This window comes from Rhinichthys klamathensis, unplaced genomic scaffold, assembly GCF_029890125.1.
Source record: "Rhinichthys klamathensis goyatoka isolate OS25496 unplaced genomic scaffold, OSU_Roscu_1.1 h1tg000937l_1, whole genome shotgun sequence".
NCBI classification, from domain to species: domain Eukaryota; kingdom Metazoa; phylum Chordata; class Actinopteri; order Cypriniformes; family Leuciscidae; genus Rhinichthys; species Rhinichthys klamathensis.
Genome location: NW_026607265.1, coordinates 188924 through 211636, shown reverse-complemented (window position 1 = coordinate 211636; position 22713 = coordinate 188924). Strand labels below are relative to the sequence as shown.

The 22713-nt window shown below is 40.4% G+C and overlaps 3 protein-coding genes across 6 annotated transcripts in view; 1 reads left to right on the top strand and 2 right to left on the bottom strand.

Moving 5' to 3' along the window:
• Positions 1–7577: 7577 nt before the first annotated feature.
• On the top strand, positions 7578–13753 carry kcna7 (potassium voltage-gated channel, shaker-related subfamily, member 7). Its single transcript, XM_056244181.1, has 3 exons — positions 7578–7824; positions 9024–9745; positions 12556–13753. The coding sequence occupies exons 2-3, from the start codon at positions 9050–9052 to the stop codon at positions 13450–13452; spliced, it is 1593 nt and encodes a 530-aa protein (XP_056100156.1). The 5' UTR covers positions 7578–7824; positions 9024–9049; the 3' UTR covers positions 13453–13753.
• A 386-nt stretch (positions 13754–14139) lies between these two features.
• On the bottom strand, positions 14140–16557 carry fgf21 (fibroblast growth factor 21). The gene is made up of 4 exons (XM_056244183.1): positions 16401–16557; positions 16022–16099; positions 15623–15726; positions 14140–14805 (listed from the first exon to the last, which is right to left on the bottom strand). The coding sequence occupies exons 1-4, from the start codon at positions 16552–16554 to the stop codon at positions 14509–14511; spliced, it is 633 nt and encodes a 210-aa protein (XP_056100158.1). The 5' UTR covers positions 16555–16557; the 3' UTR covers positions 14140–14508.
• A 2620-nt stretch (positions 16558–19177) lies between these two features.
• slc1a9 (solute carrier family 1 member 9) overlaps positions 19178–22713 on the bottom strand; it is a 38606-nt gene continuing 35070 nt past the window's right edge. For 3 of the 4 annotated variants that reach the window (XM_056244178.1, XM_056244177.1, XM_056244176.1), the window contains exons 10-11: positions 22100–22532; positions 19178–20401 (exon numbers count right to left, since the gene is read on the bottom strand). In XM_056244178.1, the coding sequence (XP_056100153.1) occupies positions 20186–20401; positions 22100–22532 (649 nt within the window). In that variant the 3' untranslated portion in view covers positions 19178–20185. The remainder of the gene's footprint in view (positions 20402–22099; positions 22533–22713) is intronic. The other variant, XM_056244179.1, reaches the window with a different exon arrangement.

Sequence of the window (22713 nt, the reverse complement as noted above, 5' to 3'; positions counted from 1 at the left end):
TTCCCCAATATTTAAGCAAAAGTTGCAATAGTTTTCGTTTTCAGTGCACTTTTGTTAAAAAAATTACTTTATAAATGCATAGATATGTACCCTGTCATTTTTAAAAAGCCTATACAGTATATACTGGTTCACCATTATTTCAAAAAGGTACGCAGTGTATGTTCTTGATAAATTGCTCCCAAATGTAAGATTGTTATATCATAATAGTAGAATAATTAAGTACCCCTTAGTACTATAATACTTACAGTATAAATATTTTTATGTTACCCCTTTATTCCCCAAACTTAAAATATTGTTCACTTATACTTATATCGTAAGTACGTTATAGGTACACTATAATTACCGAAGGTTACACTGTAAAATCGCTTTAATTACGCAGTACTTTCCGGGGTGTAATCTAAAGCGTTACCACAAACTGTTTTTGAAATAAAGCTGTTTTGACTAATTATTGCAGTGTTCGGAAATATTATGGACTGTTAATAATTTTAATTACAGGCCTGTAATGTAATCGACCTAAATGTTTTTAGACATTGAGGAGGAGTAAGCTTCTATGTAATCTTGTATTATCCTCACAACGCGTTGGTTATGCGGTGATGCGCTATGAAATTATTCCGTGGCAAATTAATTATAATAGCCTATCAATTTAAAGGTTCTCTAAGCGATCCTGGGTGACGTCACTTTTTGTTGACGTTCGAACTATTGTCAAACAAAACGGAGGCTAGCTAGACCCTCCCTCCTCCTCATCTGCACACTAACCCCCCAAACCCTTCTTGTCGGTCATTGGCTGGAACAGTTTGTTATGTTTCGGGGAGCGGGTCGCCGCAGTTTGTTTTTGTTGCTGTTTGTGGAGCCCGGGCTGTCTACAGAGATCGCGTTTCTTTACAGTGTGTTCAGGGGTCAGGCAGCCAGCGGTTAGTGAGGAGATGTTTGCTGTATGTGACAAAAAATGTTTTGGCCTAAAAAACGCGTGACCCCGCTTAGAGCACCTATAATAATAAAAGTAGGCCTTCCCTAATATTACTAATAATACAATAATACTATTAATAATTTAATACATAAATTGGAAATGCTAAATCATCTTAATATTGATAGCTGATGATTGTTTTGACAATATCTGGATATCATCTATTGGCGCAACCCGGCACAGGGGTTTATCGCACATTTTTCACACATATAGTGTGAGCAGTCAAGTCGCAGCTCGATGTTCGGACCGTATAGTGTGAGCACATAAATCCTGAGCTTTGGCTTTACATTGCATGCGATCTACTCGATCAGTGTGAGTAGGTACCTTGCTGAAATCGCACAGACATCGCACAGTGTATGCCCGCCTTTACTCCACTGCATTTTTGCTCAAATTGACCTTTGTACTTGCACATTACTTTCTGTTTGTTTGCGAGTCGAGTTTTCCTTTGCAAAGCAGATCGAGTTTGTTTGCAAAATGCTGGATTTGTTTGTTTAATTATGGCACAATATGAACTCCATACCCCAAGTAGCTGCTGCCTGAAACTGATCATGCGGGGTCCGGGTGGGCTTTGCAAATTTGGTTTGCAAAAAGCCCCTGATTAGCTGGATAAATCCTATGGAGTTTTTTTTGTAACATACTTTTTAAATTTTATTATTGATACAAAATTTATGTTATTTATTCCATACTTTGTCTCAAACGATATGACCAAATATAGAAACATCTACACTAGCCTATATCAATGTAAAATGTAAAATATTTCCAATTTGACTTCCACTGATCAAAAGTCGGCCAATGAGCTGATGATGCGTGAATCAAGGACTTGGGGCGAAATGTACGTTTTTTTTATGGTTTCTGTAAAATGATGCGTTTACTCTAGGTTTATTTTAAAAAAAATTGCGTTTGCACATCATTGCCTGTTTTGGGTGCTTTGAAAAACTTTTATGTATGAATAATTATTTGGCCTATTGTTATTAATAGGCTTGTAACGGGGTTCGTTGTTATGGGAAGAAGGAGGCGGGAACCGGCGAACATTTCAAGATTTTAATAATAAATAAAACAAATACAAAATGAAAGTATAAGCCAGGAGCCCCTCGTGGACGCCTGCTGGCTACACAAAACAGAAACAAAACAGAACATTAAAATCAGGCCTGTTCCTCTCTCGATCTTCACTGTCGTCGCTCCTCCTTTATGCTTCCGCTCCTCCGTGAGAGATGCGAGATCGGTGCGTCTCACAGGTGTCATTCATTATCACTCACGCCACTGGCCTCGCGCCGTTCTCTCACGTCCCTCGGCCTCGTCTTGCTCGCCACATACCCCCATCGCCCCTCGCAAGCAGGGGGGGCACCCGAGACTGCGCTCTACCCCACCCCCTCCGCGGTGCCTGGCGGTGGCGCTGGATAGCCCTCGATGGACGGCTTGACACTCCTCCGCCGCCTGGTGGACGGTGATGGCTCCTCCGGGTTCGGGCAGACGGGAGGAGTCCCTCGTTCCCTGCTCCTCCCCTTCATGGCGGATGGCAGCTGGCTCCGGCCCACGGCGAACGGCGGCGACTCCTCCGCTCCCTCACGGACGACAGCTGCCCCTCCAGCACCCAGGCGGCCGCCAGCGAGCACGACCGTCCCCCCGCCAACTCACTCCAGCGCACCGCCTCGAGCGCCCATGGTGACGGACTCTGCCCACCATGCTTGATGGCACCGCGGATTCCCCACAGCGGCGAGGACTTTTTGACAGCGCGTTCCTCTTTCTTCCTGGGTTTCGGCACCAATGTAAAGGGGTTCATTGATATGGGAAGATGGAGGCGGGAACCGGCGAACATTTCAAGATTTTAATAATAAATAAAACAAATACAAAATGAAAGTATAAGCCAGCAGCCCCTCGCGGACGACTGCTGGCTACACAAAACAAACAAAACACAACATTAAAATCAGGCCTGTTCCTCTCTCGATCTTCACTGTCGTCGCTCCTCCTTTATGCTTCCGCTCCTCCGTGAGAGATGCGAGACCGGTGCGTCTCACAGGTGTCATTCATTATCACTCACGCCACAGGCCTAGCGCCGTTCTCTCACGTCCCTCGGCCTCGTCCTGCTCGCCACAAGGCTATTTAATTGAATAAAATGCATATCAGCCAAATGCGCTTACACATGATATAACTATTAAATGTGGCAGGGTAATAGTATTATGTAGCCTATTAGTGACGTAATTGCATGATGAGGTAAAAAACTATAGTCAATGTTTTTTTTTTTTTTTTTTTTTTTTACAAGCTCATTGAAACTGTTTAAGTGAACCTTCTGGCCAAAAAATTAATCGGACTTCCTATCACTAGTGTCAACAGAAAATCACGTGGGTTATGGGACTTGTAGGACTTTGGGTTCATCCTTTAAAAAAAGCTATTAAATTGAATTGGAAAAAAAATGTCTGGGTTACTAATGTAAACGTCATATAAATGACGAATTGGGATCTCGCCTGAGGTACAGGAGTTAATGTCTCTGCTCCCTCTTTCAGAGAATGGGGGTTTCATTAGAAACCTAGACGTCAGTGACTGTCGAATTGGGATCCCTATGAAAGGCACCACAACTGCTGCCCCTTCCAGCACCCTGAGCAAGCCAGCTGGTCACCCCGCACCTGTTTGGGGGCGGAAGTAGGACAGGGCTGTGTGCAGAGAATGCCAATCACTGATGTTCCATTCACCCTGAACAGTGAGACTATTTGATAACACAAGGGAAAGTGCCAAATCCAACTGGAAAGGAACGCTACGGAGACCACATCCTGCTTGTAGGGAGGTAACGTGAAGTTACACATATGGCCTGACCGACAGGCAGTGCTACATATGGAAGATCTCTATGGTAGATCCCAACTCCACTCTGAGATTGTAAAATCTTGTGAATGTGTTAGGTGTCACCCAATCCGCAGCTCTGCATATGTCTGCCAGAGAGGCTCTGTGCGAAATTCTCAACAGCGTCGCCAAAGAGCCCGGCCTGCGAGATGAGAGTTGAGAAAGTGAACCTTGTCGACTTCTTGGCCAGGTTCAGCCAGAGATGGCTTTCCTGGATCACTAGCATGGACATTATCTGCCCAAGGGAACGCGCAGTGACTTTCGTAGCCCGTAGGGTGAGGTCCGTCGCTGTACACAGCTCCTGCATCAACTCCGGGTCAGAACTACCCTTGTGTAGCTCTTTTAGTGCCTTAGCCTGATAAACTTGCAGGAGGGCCATGGCGTGCAGGGCAGAGGCAGCCTTGTCCAATGGCGCTATAAGCCTTGGCCGCAAGTGCCGCCGGAAATTTACAAGCCTTGGAAGGGAGATGTGGACGACCCTGCCAGATTGCTGCATTTTGCGGGCACAGCTGAACCGCAACTGTAGCCTCCAAGGGATCTCCACGTACCCCTTGATGCCCCGCCATCGAGGGTAGTGAGAGCGGAGAGGCAGTGTAGCGGCTTCTGGGAGAAAAAGGTTCCTTACACGACTTCGTGACCTACTCGTGCACTTCCGGGAAGAAAGGCACTGGAGCAGGACCCTGCTGTTCAGCATGCCCCGCCCTGAGAAAGCCACGATCTTTCGGGACATGGTTTCACTCACGCCCAATGCTCGTGGCGGCCCAGGAAAGCATGGCAGTCAGCTCCGGGTCGGACTCGAAGCACGCTACTCTTCCTGCAGGGTCAACGCAGCCGAGCCTTCATTCCCAGAGGACTCTAGCCCGCCCTCCGATGCAGCAATCGACATCCGGTCATCCGTGGGAGCCCCAAATGAGATACTGGGACCTCCATGAGTAGGCCCAGCAACCCCAGCCGGAAGCTCCACAGCCTGCGATGGATGAGAGGAGTGGGGGGCTGCGGGGACTCAACCACCGAACCCCCACTGTAATCCTCAGATCACCCTGTGTAGTAACCGAAGTGGCCCTGTGCGCATCAAAGCCAGATCAGGGAATAGCACAGGGGACTCCACCTGTTTCCAAGTATCTTAGTCTTGATCTCAACATCGCGATGGTCATCTTCCCGCAGTGGGTGCATGACTCAACAACGAACATCACCTCAGCGTGCTTACGGCCCAGACACGTGAGACAGAGATCGTGGGTTTCAGACTGGACCAGGAAACGACCGCATCCAGAAACACACGGGTGGAATGACATCTTTAAAAAGACGTAACGTCAAACCCGTGCAGGGAATCTCTCTATTAGGGAAACTGCTCTTTAGATGTTGAAGCGCCCAGGGGAACAGCGGCTGCACCAGACTTCACTCTCAGCAACCGCCTCCTCTGCTGGAACGCGCTGTCACACCAACACCAGAACAGTATCTCGTTCTGATACTCTCTTGCGATGATTGAAGAGCAGAGTGAAAACCCGGTCAACTCGGCTCCGAAGCGAAAGCTTAATGTGAGTGTTAAAGTGTGGTATTTCCATATAAAACACGAGTCCGTATTCTTTGAACTGGCCCAACGAGGTCTCTATTTATTTGTTCCAAGTTCCTCAAACACTGTCCCACACTAGACTCATTCCACTCTCACTCTCTGGCTCTCTCCCTAGGAGTGGCCTTGTTCGCCCCCTATCGGCTGGTATAGTCTGAACAAACATTATAACAATTAGATATGGTTACATCCTTTCTCTTTTAGAAAGTTTTTTGTTCTCCCTGAAACACATGCAAACATTACATGCACATAAGAATGTACTTTCAAATGTACGAACAGCATACATGCCATTAGCCAAACTACCAAACTGGCTTTAACATCTCAAAACACATTTTTTTCCTTTTTTTTTTTTTTTTTTTTAAATCCCCTAAATGACAGTTTAAGTAGTAAAGTCCTTGTAGCGTTGAGGCTGACGAACAACTCTACCACATCTAGTTGTCTTCGGCCCATCCCTGTCACAGGTATCGCTCTGAGTTTGAGGGCTCTGCTGGGATAGTACAGTGTCTATATGGGTTCCCGGAGTGTTTACTGTCTCTATATCAACAACCTCTGTTTGAGGAACCACATGGGCCCGTCTGAGGTGTCTACGGTTCCTCCTGAGAACTGCACCCGAATCCATTTCAACCTCATAGGATCTAGGGTCAACTGGTCTTTTCACCTTCTTTGGTTCAATGCGGGCTTTACACTTAACCGCAAAGTGGTTTTCCTTACCATACTTTGTGCATTTCTTTCCAAATGCTGGACATTTCTGTTTGCTCCTCTCATGTGTCTTGCCGCAAAACTTGCAATCAACGGTGCTTTCTTTCTGTTGTAGTCGCGAAGCTCCTTGCACTATGTGAACTTCCTCCACTGTGTGTCCCGCTATGGCCTTGCAGTTTTCCCACGACCACTCTGCAGCTCTGCAAAGTTGAATGCACGTGTCCAATGTCATGTCTTTCTCCCGTAATAGTCTCTCTCGCATGTTGCTGCTGTTAATCCCACACACAATCCTGTCACGGATGAGGGAGTCTCGTAATGTCCCGAAATTGCATGTTTTTGCTAACAACTTGAGTTCAGTAACATAGCCATCTATGGATTCACTGGTACCTTGATTTCTTGTGAAGAATTTGTACCGCTCCACGGTCTCGTTCACTTTAGGACTGCAGTAGTTATCAAACTTTTCAATGACGTCCTTAATCGTCCAGTCCGACTTTGCTGTGTCTCCCATTAACGTATCCAGTAGCTCCCTGCCACTCTCACCGACCAGATAACTGAAAAGCCTAACCTTTTTTTTCTCGTCGTCCTCGGCAACAGTTAATCCAATGTACAGTTCAAACTCGTCTCTCCAAGACTTCCACGTTTTAGACAGGTTGCTGGAGTCCAGACACAACGTCTGTGGGGGTCTAAGTCCGTCCATGCCGATAGCGTTAGCTTGTTTACTTCGATGCTAATCCACGCTACACGTTAACGTTAGCACTTTACCGTCTTCGGAATTCGCCCGCGCCTCCTCCGCAAACCACTAAGAACTTGGGCAAAAATCCACTGCCGCTGCCACCATGTTAAAGTGTGGTATTTCCATATAAAACACGAGTCCGTATTCTTTGAACTGGCCCAACGGGGTCTCTATTTATTTGTTCCAAGTTCCTCAAACACTGTCCCACACTAGACTCATTCCACTCTCACTCTCTGGCTCTCTCCCTAGGAGTGGCCTTGTTCGCCCCCTATCGGCTGGTATAGTCTGAACAAACATTATAACAATTAGATATTGTTACAGTGAGTATTTGCATGCTGCCCTATTTTAATGAACTACAAAAGAATTAAAGTTACTTTAAAAACATTGAAGAAATGGTGAAAGATTTATGATACACTTTCCAAGAACTTTAGAAATTTAGAAAGAAATTTAATTCATGTTCTAAATAATTATGTTCTGAATAATTATTATGTTCAGATTATTTATCTGAGTAATTATTATGGATGGTTATGTTCAGAATTGTTTTATATTCTGAATATTTATTTATATTGTTTCCTGGCAGAAGTGTTGGGGTGCATGGGATAAATAAACATATTGCAAATCTTTGTATTGTAAACAAAAAATATAAAAGAGAGAAAATGAGTGAGACAGGCATTTTAAGCTGGTGTGAAGATGTTTGGGACAGTGAGCTGATGAGGGGACGAGGACGAGGGGCTCTGGATTGAATTTCAGCATGACAGCATTCCCCAGAGCTGCAGTGAGCGTGAAAGGGAGTGAAGACAGTGACCTACAAACTGGTTTAAGTAGCTATCCTTTACTGCACTGACGGAGGGAAGGACAGGGTTTATGGTTTAGGGTACAGGAGAAAACACCTCCTGTTGGACTCATAGGGTAGACCGCCTGGCAGAAGGGGGGACAGTAGATACACAGCTCATGGTGTGGTGCAGGTTGGGAAGAAACACGGATAGTGTGAGGTAACTGTTCTGGATCTACGGTCACCAGTGACAGAGGGTAAGTGGAAAGACAAACAGAGTGTCTTCTTAAAAACTTTTCAGAGACACAAAACTCTATATTTATTATACCAAATGTCTGAATAACGGGAGATATTTACTTTCAGGGGATTCTGACACTTTTGTTGAACACTTTTTTTCATTTAACAAGTATGGCTTGTTTCCATACTTGTTCCCTGGTTGTTTTGGTGTCTTCATATAAACCGGCTCTGTTAATTTACCGTAGTGTTATTCTCGAGGTGTGGGTCAAAGTGGTAGTGGAGTCAACACAGGGTTAGGATGGAGTGCGTGAAATATTTGTATATGATTTCATGGGAGAATGATTTAAGTAAGGATAGCATCTTTAGTTACATACCTGGAACTGGAAATATATTACACATATATATTCAGCATTGCAATATATAATTCCATAATTATTGTGTAAACCTTTTTGCTGTCATTACATTTATGAAAATATATTGATTTTAATTTATATATATATATATACACACAGTAATAAATGTAATTAATTTTGAATAAACTATTAAATTGAAATGATTAAAATGACATTTAAATTAAATTTAAATAGTATTACATATTTTTTAGCATTACATTCCATATACCATACCATTCCAGATGTGCATCAAGTTTGCTATCATTAAAATATGAAAATATTTAATATGATTTTAATTTATTAAATATAATATAGTTGTATAGTGATAGCAAGTGTAATGATAGCAAGAAACACTGTAAAAAAAAATTTGTTTCAACTTTAAAAAGTGTTCATGCTGTCTTAAAATGTTAAGTTTAGTCAACTTGAAATGTGAAGTTAAATTTTTACTTAAAACTTAACATTTTAAGGCAGCATGAACCACTGTAAAAAAAATACAGTGAAGATGTACACAATAATTATGGAATGGTATAATGCTAAAATAAATTGCAAATAAGTGCAAAAAATGTTTACATTTTAAAATGTATTTCTAAACTCAATATTTAATTAAAATTCTTTAAAAATATCTGTTATGTTTTAACAGAAAATGAGATCTCTTTATTGACAAGGCTCTCAGGTGATATTGGAACTGACACCAGGAGGAATGACCACTTCTGTTAGTCAGCCTATAGATGATACATCGGTCTAACACCAATTTTACATTTCTACAATTCTTTGACTGCTGGGTTCATGTTTAGCTGAAATTATTCTGTTTCTACCCCATATAACAGACTGAGTGAAAAAGAAAGAAGAAAAGATGGACAAAGGAGGAGGAGAAGGAGGAGGAGGATCTGATAGTGGAATCGAGGGCAAAAAACAAGTAGAGGAAGAGGTCAATGAGAGTGACAAGAAACTCAAGGATCAGCGCAACAAGGCAGAAAAGGGTGACAAAGAGAAGGGTGAGAAGAAGAGAGAAAATCGAAGATCTGGTTCAATGGTGAGAGGAGGTTGGGCGCTGTCTGAACGACTGGCCATCAATGTGTCGGGCATGCGCTACGAGACACAGATTCGAACCCTGGCCCAGTTCCCTGACTCTCTGCTTGGAGACCCTCAGCGTCGCCTGCGCTACTTTGACCCGCTCCGCAATGAGATCTTCCTGGACCGCAATCGATTCTGCTTTGATGCCATCCTCTACTTCTATCAGTCTGGAGGTCGGTTACGGCGGCCTGCCAATGTGCCTCTGGACGTCTTCATGGATGAACTGCGGTTTTATGAGCTGGGAGAGGATATCATGGCTCGCTTCAAGGAGGATGAGGGCTTCCCCAAGGAGGAACCTCGGCCCCTGCCAGACAATGAGATCCAGCGCAAGCTGTGGATACTCTTTGAACACCCAGAATCCTCTGGAGGCGCCCGCATCATCGCCATCATCAGTGTGATGGTGATTGTGGTCTCCATTCTGATCTTCTGTTTGGAAACGCTGCCTATATTCAAAAAGGAAACGGAGACGAAAGAGGTGAGAGGAGTTCAAAGTTTTGACCAGAATGTAGCTAACAGGATTTACAAATTGTTTTCCGTTGGTCATGGTAATGAGAAAGAATGGTAGAATGGCAGTTAGCATGAAGCAGATGGGTTCCTGAGCATTTGAAGATGAATGAGCATGCATTAAATTAAACTGCATTTATTATTATTAATATATTGTGTAATATATAATATAATATATTATACTATAATATATATATATAATATAAGTCAACATGAATTGAACAAATTACACTTTGTGCAAATAGTCGCTGCCTTTCTTTATTTTGTATATTTTTTACATTTTAATAGCTATTAATACTACACAATATACATTAATACTATACTCTATAAAGCTATTAACTTGAAACTTTTTAAAGCCTATTTGTGCAGTCCCATTTTTTTGTTGTTCAGTATTTTCACAAAGAATCCACACAATTGCAAATTTAGTGAGGTGAAAGATTTACCTGATTGGTTGGTCACATTCATTTGTCACGTCAACCAACAGAAAGCAGCCTGATGTGAAAAGGTGACTTCTGTGTGAGCTGTGCTTCATCACTACACTATTAACAACACAGACATTTTTTGCCAAAAATGTTATATTCTCAGTGAACTTTCCTCACTTCAACAGTGTACTGTATGACGTGCGAGCAGCATTGCCACATAGAAGTGCATTTTTATTTTTTTCAGCGATGAATGGACAGGATAAACCAATCAGTCGTTTTTGATTACAGGACAGGTGTGGATATCTACCAATCCTTGAAATTAGACTAAGAACAAAACAAACAAAAAACAATGAGGAAATTCCCATTCTTGTAGCATTTGTGACCCAGTTGTTTACATTTTTAAAGGTTGACATGTTGGTTTGTTGCCACTTTGAATTATGGGAAATAACACTTAGGCTAGTGCTGTTTGTATTATATCTGTTTTAGAGCATTTCGCAAAACCGCCCAAGTACCAAGTGTAATATGTTTATGCACATTGAATACTGAATTTCTATCAATTGTAAAAACAATGTTATACTAAATGCTGAACTTTTTTGAGGCATTTTCACTGTATGCACTGTATGCACATTCATTTACAAAACCACATTTAAAATCACAAAAAAAGGTAAGTTTAGAGTGTGAAAAGTCACATTAAAAAAAAAGAAAGCACAGATGAAGAGTTCGGGAGCGGGAGAGAGTGTAGGGTTATTGCTGAGATTATTTTAGAAGTGTCGTTAAATCTGATACATAGATTGGGAGCAGAGACTCTGGGGGGTTGGAAAACAGTCAAGTGACGCTTCCATGGAGAGATTCAACCGGCATACACAGATAGAAAAAAGGGAAGGAGATGAGAAATGACAAGATGACAGGTGACAGTATGAAAGAGCGTCTGTGCCTGATCGAGTGAGGGGAAAATAGTGAGACGCAATGCAGGGTGGGGTAGGGTGCGAGGAGGGAAAGTTAGTAAAGAGTATCAAATTAGTTTCCCAGCAGCGACCCACAACCCAGCAACCTCAACATGCTGCCAAAGCAGCTCAGTAATTTTACATGGATCAGACAGTTAACGACAAGCAAACTAAAGCGGGTGAGAGAGAGATTGTGGAGTTACATTCTCAAGTTTCACCTTAGAGATCTAAGGTGTTATTTTTAGAGTAAGGACAACCCTTCAGTGCACATTAACACAGATACAGGAGCTTGTATTAATAAACAGACACACTCGAATGCTGAAATAGGAATGGAAACACACACTTCCACAACATCTTATGATGACTTTAGCAAAATCAAAATAAGCACTACGATAGGGAACACTTAAGATCCAGCTAGCCAGACACAAGTTCACACACACAAGCACACGTGCATATACACTCACATCTCATATGTCATACCATCTAATCATGTCTTACTCTTTTAAAATCTATTTTTCAAGCAAACACACCACCACTGGTCATTAAAGTAGGGTTATACATCTTTATGGAAACATATATACTCACATACTGATGTGGTTTGCCCTTGTGTACATGTTAGACTAAGTCATTTCTTTGGAGTCGTGGTGATAAAGAGCGAAAATGACCGACCTTTGAGTGAAAGGTCATATATACTGTGACCTTACAAGCAGAATGGGACCTTCAACTTCACTCAAGTGGTTGTCAAATGAGCAACCAAATTGTTTCTGTCTGGCACTTGTTAAGTCAAAGCATGTCTGTCAGAAATATTCTTATTAGGGTTGGGAACCAAACCGGTATATTTCCATTAAACAGAAATAGCTGAACTGACTGGCGCACAGTAGTTGACGTTTCTCGCCACAGAGTTCAATGGTCCATTCTTACTTTTTTTTACCAGTCTTAGTTACGTAGTATTGTTGCCATTCATTTTGTTCCCCATAGGAATTTTAAAACAAAAAAATTGTTAAAAAGTTATAAACCATGAAATAAACCAACCAGCTACAATGGAAATTATAACATTACAAACTTTTTATTTAAATCAAAAAAATTATTTGAAAATCATACTTTACTTGGGTACATTCTATAGACAATTATTTTATTTATTTATTTTTACAAATTAGGTTGCCCCAAAAGGTTTTGTCCAATTTAACTAACATCTGGGTACAACTTTGTCCACAAAATATGATTAACACACACAAATGCAGAATAAATTACAGTATTAAGTTGTAACAGAAGAAAATGTCAAAAGCACAAAAATGTTGAATATTACTATACTTTGATTATGCAACATGTGTCATGTGTGCCATCAGTTTCCATTTTCTGCATCTAATTTCTCTTTTTTTTTTTCTTTTTTTTTTTTTCACCAATATGCATACCAGCTTCACCTCGCTGGAAACAGTACCACGAACATCATGATGCCTTCCATCTTCAACGATCCATTCTTCTTGGTGGAGACCATGTGCATCTGCTGGTTCTCGTTTGAGCTACTGATGCGTTTCGCTTGCTCTCCCAGTAAGATGGTCTTCTTCAAGGATGTGATGAACGTCATAGACTTCTTTGCCATCATTCCCTACTTCGTCACGCTCGGCACCGAGCTGGCCAAGTCTAAAGATACGGCGCCGTCCATGTCCCTGGCAATCATAAGGGTCATCCGTCTGGTTCGAGTTTTCCGAATCTTCAAGTTGTCTCGCCACTCCAAAGGCCTTCAGATCCTGGGCCAGACGCTGAAGGCCAGCTTGAGAGAGCTGGCGCTGCTCATCTTCTTCCTCTTCATCGGAGTCATCCTGTTCTCCTCAGCCGTGTTCTTTGCCGAGGCGGAAAACCCGGGCACGGCCTTCACCAGCATCCCAGAAGCCTTCTGGTGGGCTGTGGTCTCCATGACGACAGTGGGGTATGGTGATATGTACCCGGTGACGGTGGGCGGAAAGCTGGTGGGCTCCATGTGCGCTATCGCGGGCGTGCTCACCATCTCGCTTCCCGTTCCTGTCATCGTTTCCAACTTCAGCTACTTCTACCACCGCGAGACGGAGTGTGTGGACAACCAGGAGTACACGCACGTCAACACCTCCCTTTGGGAGGAGGAAGAGGGTGGTGAAGAAGGAGAAGACGGAGAGGAAGAGCCCGGGGAACAGGGAGACCGCGTTCCTCTCGAAGGAGGCATGACCTACAGGGGGATCTGTGCCCCTCTCAATGGGACCCTCCTGGCTGGGCTGTGTGCGGGACAGGCCGGAGAGCAAAGCATAGGGAGCGTTTACCCGCTGGTGACCCAAGTCTGAGAGACTGGAGATCAAAAAGGGGGAATGAGAGATGGAGGTGGTCCTGTGCCATGTTTAAAGGACACTGCATCGCTGTGACTCTCTGAATATCTGGGTACGATGGGAAGGAGGAATGCAGGAATAAATGCAAGAAACAGAAAACGATCGACACAGAGGCTGAGAAGGTACAAAATGCAGTTGCTAAAGGAGAGGAAAAGTATGAAGAAGTCACAAAAAACATTGATTTTAACTTCCATAAAACGTTTTTTTTCTAACGTTACAAAACTTTTATTTTGACATCACAACCTTTACACTGAACGTATCTATTCAGAGATCTAGTCGCTGAGCTGTGTTGTGCAATACAAGCGTTTGCACTTTTGCTTTACTGGAATTCTCGACATAAATATATCGGACATATTCATAGGAAGAAGCGCCATGCGGTGTCATTTAAATGTCATGTATTTTGTCACCCGGGTTGCGGCCATGAATGTGCCAGGGATTTGTGTGCCCGACGGATGGCTAAAGTCTTAAGCATCATTCATCTGGAACAGTTTAATGTTACTGCTGTTCTGAATGACACTCTTGACATGATTTGGATGAGAGATGTGTGTGTCTGTGCTTGTGTGTGTATTTAAAAGCTTTTTAGGAAAATATGTAATATCTAATGTGTGCGCGCGCACATGCTCTATGAATTATGGAACTCTGAGCCATGTTGGTGTACTATTTATTAAAATTTTTAATCACACAAGAATCATACTGAAGTGACTTTACAAGCGAACTACAAAAAGAACAAACAAACTGAAAGTGGAATCTGCTCCAGCAGATATCCGTCACGTTATTTAAAATGTAATGTTTAATTTACAGTAATAATTATTTAATGTTTAATATAACAATGTTTAAGTTAATAATGATACTTTAAATAATGATTCATTTAAATAATTTTAGACCATAGTGAATAAATAAATATATTCAAATAAATACACTTTCAGGCAACAAAATACAGTAAACAAAACATTTTTTACCTTGCAGTCCAGTGATAATGTAAAGAGTGCCTCCATAACTGACGTTCACCCGTCCTCATTTCTTAGTATGCAGACTGGGACTGGAGAGAGTGTGTGACCGATGTCTCATTCCAAGTGGGTCATCATATTCCAGGTTTAAATCCTGAATATACTGTTTCACCTCCTGTATCTGGCTGTCCTCTGCCACCGTATTCATAATGGGGAGGAACCGAGAAAGTGGAGCCCCATGTTTCTGTCCAGACTGCTTTGAGGGGAGCGACACAGGAAGCCGAGTGTGTGGAGAAAGGAAAGAAGAATATCCATCTTCCAGTAGCAATTCCTGAAAGATGCAGTCTCCTTTAGAGTAAAGAGGCTGAAAGAGAAAACAAAACTCAGTACCAAATGTGTTCAAGTCTCCAGTGAAAATGATAAAAGTAAATTAAATGAATATACTGCAACAGCTCATTCACTGTTCACTGTGGAAAGTGTTGCAAACCATGTCAAAGCAATTCGACATGTTTTAAAATGAATGAAATACAGTAAAAACATATATAATAATATTATTATATAATAAAATCTACATTATGATTAAAACAATTTGAGTAGTGGTAAATAGTAATTATTAATTGTAAAATCGTCATTTATAAATACATTTTATATCAATCACATTTAAATGTTTTTTGCCAACAAATCATAAAAAAACACTATACCGTTCAAATGTTTAGGGGCCGGTAAATGTTTTTTAATGTTTTTGAAAGAAGTCTCTTATGCTCACAGTAAGACAGTAGTAATATTGTGGAATATTATTAGAGTTTAAAATAACTGTTTCCTATTTCAATATATTTTAAAATGTAATTTATTCCTGTGATGTCAAGTCTTGAGTGTCACATGAATCATGATCCTTAATATCTTCGTGGAAACCATAAAAAAAAAAATTCAGGCTTATTTGATTAATTAAAAAAGGTCAAAAGAACACAGCATTTATCTGAAATAAAAATCTTTTGTAATTATAAATGTATTTACTGATCAATTTTAATGCATTTAACAGCAGTGATCAAAACTCACCAAGATTCACTGTGCGTAAATAATAATGCATATAATAAAGGCCTTTTACATTTTCTTTTGTTTACACTGCTGTCTAGAAAGCTAAACAAGAATGGTGTCTTTTTAACTGATTGCCATTTTCAGACCTGTCCTTTCAAGTTGTCTTCATCATCCACACAAAGGTAGAGAGATGTAGCCGCACTTTGGATGACCGTCTCACCCGCTTTCACTGAACGCAGTTTCAGCACACCTGCAGCGCAGCAAACAAACACCACACCTCTGTCACTATACCATAATTCACATGCATCACCTTTGGACCTCAAATATTAATATCCACTGCCACCATGAAATATTTTCATAACACTAAAACCAAAATGACAACAAACGTGTTATTATTTGCATGATCACTGCTATCATAGCTATTATAAACTCATTATCTCTTCTGATAAGGCATTTTTCCTTTGGAGAAGTATCTCGACTGTTACTTAATGAATACTCTTCCAGTAAACGGTGCTCTTTAACTCATGTTTGCAGAAGTTGCTTACAGTTTTGTCTCTGTTCCGGAGACCCTCTGACGGAGCCATCAGGATTCATTTCAAGGAACAGCCCATGAAATCTGTTCTCTAAAATGAACAAAAACACACAGAGACATATGAACACACTTAATGCCATTACCTCAAGCCAATTGACACTTTAGGAACAAAGCACAGTGCACTTGCAATACTGAAATGAAACACATTAAGTTGTATAGTAACATCATCACACACCAACTAAAAAACGGAAGACGGAAGAAAGCAGCACGTCACCCACATTAAGCAGATAGTAACATCTAAACATTGCAGCTAAAAAAGAAGCAGAAACCCAATGTTAAGAAGTGTAAATTCAACAAAAAGCACACTGCAGTAGGTTAAAGGTTAGGATTACCTGTGTAGAGCAGGCGTTTCCTGACTTGTGTGCTGAATGCAAGAAGCACATTCTGTTCAGGAATATATATACACCAATGAAGCGTTGGAAACAGAGTAAAAAAGATGAAAAAAACGGCAAAAAGCATGATTGACCAAGCCGACCAGGTGGGCATCAATAGAAATTGATGAACAGAAATAGAAATTTGATGATATCCAAAGGTAAAAAATATTTTAAAAAAATGAAATAACTGTAATTATAAATCTTAAGCTAAGTTCTTAAGTTAAATCTTAAGTGTATCAGTTTGTGCAAAGAACTGAGCAGCGATATCTTCAAGACCTCCAGATATGATGGTCTCCACAGAAGACATGTCCCTGTAAACTTGTATTTATATGGTATTTATGAGAGACCGACAGAGAATCCATGAGTCACTCAAGTACGAAAAGGAAAAATGATAACAAACTTGTTTTCAGGAAATGAACGAGGATGATGGTAAATCTCACAAGGCTATGCCAGTCATGTCATTGATCTCAGCGAACAGGGGACCCCCGACTTCAGTATTACATTCAGGAAGAGGAGAACATATATAAGTTTGCATATCAGAGATTAATCAATGTTTGTTCAATACATAAAATGTTTCAGTTATTTCCCCAGTATTGAGAGGAAATGGTGGCGGCAGTTTAAACAGAACAGATAAGAGGCCATAAAAAGCACCTCGTGCTCATCTGTACATTCTCACCTAGGAGATGACAGGACGCGAGGACACTAACACTACCGTCCCGTCAGCTAGAGAGGGCAGTGTGGCATCAGTTTATGATCTGTTAATCTTTTTAATGAAAAAGTTAAAGTGTGCAGTTAAAGTGTCTTATCTTAAGAAAAGATAAAACAAACGTGCTAGCCCGGTCTGACAATAATTGTTAGATCCCTGTAAATGATTAAAGAAAGACTGTAAATACTGAGGTGCAATTGGACAGCTGGGATCCAGCAAGTGATGACCGATGTCCTTAAAGGCTCACATCCTTTCCCCCAATTGCCATTTTGGCCTTTCATCCTAATACAACTCCCTTAAGCTTTCCCGTTTCGTGTCTTTGACGTCCAGGGGCCCCACAATAACGTCAGTGTCCCTTGTAATCATCTGTCTCCTGCCTCACTGTTGTCCTGGGAAGAATGAGGAGGATTGACGTCTTTCTGGCCATCTGCTGCTCTCTCCCATCCTTTGCTCTCTCCTTCACTCTTCTTTGAGCGGATTAAAGGTCTTTGTCTCATCATTGTGCGAGAAAATTTTGACTCTGTGTGCATGAAGGGATTTCGTTCGTCCACCGGTCTTAATGCGAGAGCGAGACAGGATTTAAATGCGCTTCACGTTGACATCGACTCTTACACAAGAGGCATTAAAGCACAAACCACTCGAATAAGTTTAAAATAAATTGTTCAGATTTTATTACACACACCACAGACAGCAGCTGATGTGGTAGTATGAATTCAGAGGGACAAGGGGACACCGTGAGGCGTTTCAGAGACACATTAGTGGGGAAATTAAGTAAAGTCTATCATAATAAATACATGAGTCAGACAAAAGACATCATAAACTACAGCTAAAATTTACAATGATAATCCATCATAGCAAATGACAACAATATTAACAAAGTAATTCTTAAATTGTAAAGGAAAAAACATATAGCTCTTTCCGAGATTCTTACATAGATTAAGAGGCTCAATGGATTGCTTAGTTATGCTTTAAGTATCAACTCTTTCAGAAAAATAAATACAGACAAACGAGACAATTATTGACGTACAGTAAGATGGCAGAACTATATTGTCCATTGCTTATGATTCGGGAAGTATTTGATGGGAAATTTGTGAGTTCATACTGAAATGTGGTATTATTGTATCAAATCTGGGCATAATTTGAGATGTAGATCTGTAGGCTCTTCTCTTTCCTGACTTCAGCAAAAGCCTCCACTTTCTCTCCATTTTATTTCATGGGACAAACAAATAAGATATTAATATTTTCTATTTTATTTACTCTACCGTCCAAAGTTTGGAGTCTGTAAGATTTTTTGATAATACTTCACTTAAAGCCTTTATGTGTAATGCATTATAAAGGTGTTCATAATGTACTATATAATGCATCATATCTTTTCATAAATAATTGTAACCAAAGTTAAAATGCATTATAATAATCACAGATTCTTTGTTGAATCTGAAATTGGTTGTTTTCATTTTTTAATGCATTACACTTTCTGAAGGTGTATTATAATGTATTATAAATGTGGTTACAATTATTCATGTGACAATACAATGCATTATAAATGGCATTACAAGGCATAATTAATGCATTAAACATTCTTTTATAATGCATTATACATAAAGGCTCTGAGTAAAATGTTAACCATATATTTTAATGTTTTGTATAAGGAAGTATCTTATGCTCACCAAGGCTGCATTTATTTGATTAAAAAAAGTAATATTGTGAAATATTATTATAAATTAAAATAACAATTTTTTTTATAATACATTTAAAATTTAAATGTATTCCTGTGACAGTAAAGCTGAATTTTCAGCATAATTACTCGTCTTCAGTGTCATATAATCTTTCAGAAATCATTCTAATATGATGATTTGATACTTTTTTAACATTTATCAATGTTGAAAACAGCTGTGCTGCTTAATATTTTTTGTGAAAACTTTTTCTTCAGCATTTTTTGATGAACAGAAATATCAAAAGGACATTTATTTGAAATAGATTTTCAATAAAAGTATTAAAATTTCTTTCTAAAATTTCTTTATAAAAAAAAAATCTTTGCAATGTTTTGGAAATCTGTACTAAAGTATCTCATGCCAATAAAGCAAAATGAATTTGAAAAATAAAATAAAAATAAATTATTTGTGTGTATAGGCTGGATGTGAGTGAGAACAAACTTGAATGAGTGGATGACTTGCACGATGACAATAACGTACCAAGTCAGGTTTGTGTAACTGCACTTGGCCTAGTATCTTGGAAGTGTATAAGCCTGACGTCACACCCACTAATCTAAACAGTGTTTTAGCAAATGATCCTTTCAGTATATGATTCACTTTTTTGAGGAACAGGAAAGAACATGATGGGTACGGGGAAAAAATTTATTGCGTTACTCACAGCTGCTTGTGACGTCCTTGTCACCGTCAAAAGAAAAAACCAACAAATCATAAAACGGGAGTTTTGGAACAACTTTGGACTGTTTATAGGAACCAACTACCTCGACTCATTTGAAATGCCTGTTGTCATTTCTTTGTTTATCTTGCACTGGCAGCGAACAGAGGACATCTAGGCTACACAAGTAAACTAAGGCAGCTCAAATGAGTCAAGGCTCATCATTGAGTAAGTCTGGGTTTTACAGTGCAGGGCAATGACATCCAGTGTAATAACCAGTATCCCAGTAATTCAGATACATTATATGACAGGGAAGTCAAAGACTAAATTAAATCAAGACTGGCACATCACGTGCAATAAACGGTCAAAGCACTCGTCCGGTGGATTCCCAATTTATTATTGAAATCCTGTAAAAGCAAATACCCAATAAAAATAAATAAGCTGCAAGTTACAAACAATTGGTATTGCTAGACTATAAAGCTGACACTAAGAAACATACTTGCCAATGAACCCTCTATTCAATTATGTCAAGTTTCTCAAAGCAGAACAAACACACAACACACGTAGGTACTCAAAGTCTTTGCCAAACATCAATACACCAACTTTCATCCAGCAAGGTGGATGCTGAAATACAGAAGAAGTGAAAATGTGGTAAAGCTTTGACTGTTCCTGTTCAGGGCAGGTCACAAGTTGGGATGGCATGGCGTCTGTCGTACGCCGTGTCGTCACTTTCCTCTCCATCACTCGCCACGTCCATCATTCGTTCTTTCTCCTCATCCTCCTCAGTCTCGCTCCCTTTATCCCGCTCCCGTTCTCGCAGTCTCTGTCTTTCTCTGTCTCTTTCCCGGTCTCTGCCTCTCTCTCGGAAACCTCTGGGAAGTGTGGTAATCTGCAGGATATAAAGTGATGATGAGAGTCAGGGAACAGCATATCCACAACAAAAACATCACAGTATAGGAATTACCTGATCAGACTGACATGTATAGTTAACTCACACTCATGTCTTTACAAACCGCACTGTAAAAAATATTTGTCATTTTTTACAAAAAAAACCCTGCAAAAATACTACAGTAAAAACCTGTTCATCGGTTTACTGTACAATATACAGTGCTGTCAAATTACTGTCAAATTTAATGTTTTTTTCAGAAACAACTGTGAATTATTGAAAAATTAATAGTGTAAAACAGTTATAAAAAAAATAATAATAATAATAATAATTCCCAGAAGCCAATTCAAATATCATTATATTTTATATCACTACTTTTGTTTATACTTGGTGTTTTGTCTTGTGTGTATGACTCTGTGCACCATTATACATGTATTGGCTTTTTTTTTTTTTGGACAGGCCCCTTACATTGAACTCTGTATTATTATAGTGGTTATTAGTTTTTATCTCATTTTTAGCTAAAAGCTGATTTTGTGCCAGCCACCGGCAGCATTTTTGATCATTTTCACAAAATTTGAAATGGCTCATATTTAGTTTTATGAATATCTGAACATGCAGTATATCAAAAGAAAGTACAGAGCCTCTTCTTTAAAAAATAAATAAAAATATTATTATTATATATATATATTGTGTGTATATACAGTATATATTCTAGCTTCATGCATTCTTTATCAACACTTGAATGTGGGTAAGCTTAATAAAAAAGCTTTTTTTTTTACAAAAAGCTGAGAAAATAAAGAGACTTTAAAAAAAAAAAATGTTTTTCAAAGACTACAATATGCATAATCAATGTGTTTATTGCTTGTTTCTGCTTTATCTTTGCCTGTGTTTTGATCCGGAGATTCTGTTCTCTTTTCAAAGATGCATAATAGAGCCCCCTACCGTATAACAGTGAAAACATGGATTGACGGAAAATTCCATCAATGACGGGGAAAGAGGTCCTTTTAAAGGGGTACTTCACCGTTGGAAGTAAATAGATAGGAAAACTTCAACACCCATAATACACACCAGTCTGCTCTGGATATGCTCACCAGAGTTAAATACCGCCTTGCTTTAGTAGAAAATGCTGGTTAGCAAACTTTTAGTCATAATGGTGTCAACTTTTATTGCTCCCATTCTGTCAGTTCCCTCCAACCCGAAGCAAAACATTCAAAAGGTTCAAAAAGCATGCAAAAACAGACTTCAGGGATCAGTCCAATTTGTGAACAAATCATTCAGAGGTTTTGTGAACTGGGTAAAACAAATAATTGACAAGATCTGACTCAAAAGAAAGATTTCTTCACAGATAGGACAGTGTAACTTCTCTCATGAGCGCTTGACAGTGAATAATGACTTAGATCTCGTTCTGTTCCTTGCACAAAACAATTCTGAAATATTTGTTCAGAAGACTTCGCAATAAAGCAGGCAAGTTGTATGGATCACTTTTGTGGTATATGGAAAAGAAAAGGAGCAAATTTTTTGTTCCACAGAAGAAAGTCAGTCATGCAGGTTTGAAACAACATGAAGGTGAGTAAATAATAACAGAAATTTCGATAGCTTTAAGACCAACAGTTCAAAGAAGTGTGAGGACATTTATTTGAGAACATCATAGCTTAAAAACTTTGATCATCAAAAGAAATCTACAATGACTTAAAGCCTCACCTGGTTGTCGTAAGAGGGCAGGGCACAGTATCCAGGCTCTGTCCCGCGTAAAAGACGAGGGGAATGTGTTCGGAAAGGCCTCGGGGAGTGAGAGCACACAGAGCGAGGGGAGGGCGAACGGATGGAGTGAGGTGATGGAGAGCGGACGGAACGGGGCGAGTGCGGGATGGAGTGCGATTGAGACTGTGAAGGGGTCAGAGACGGGACGTGATGATTGAGCTTAGGGGGGCGCGGGGATCGAGGGGGCAGTTCAGGTGGTTTGAGAGGATCAATAAGGTCTATTTCAGTAAGGAGAGGTGGAGGGGGGATGAAGTCCTCGTCTGATAGGGGGATTTCCCCGTCGATCAAAGCGAGCTCTGCCCGTGATAGGTGGTCCACAATGCCTGCCCCGAAAGAGTCGCCCACCACGTTAATGGAGGTGCGCATTCTGTCACTAAAGACACACAAAAGACAGCTCTAAAGGCTGATATAGAACAGCACAGAACAGCACAGGACAGCTGTTTATGTTCATGAAGACAGTTGATAATTAGTCAGGACTCCACACACGACTCCACACACGAAACCAGGGCCATCATCGGGGGGGGGGGGGGGGGCCCATCTAAAAGAGACGGCCC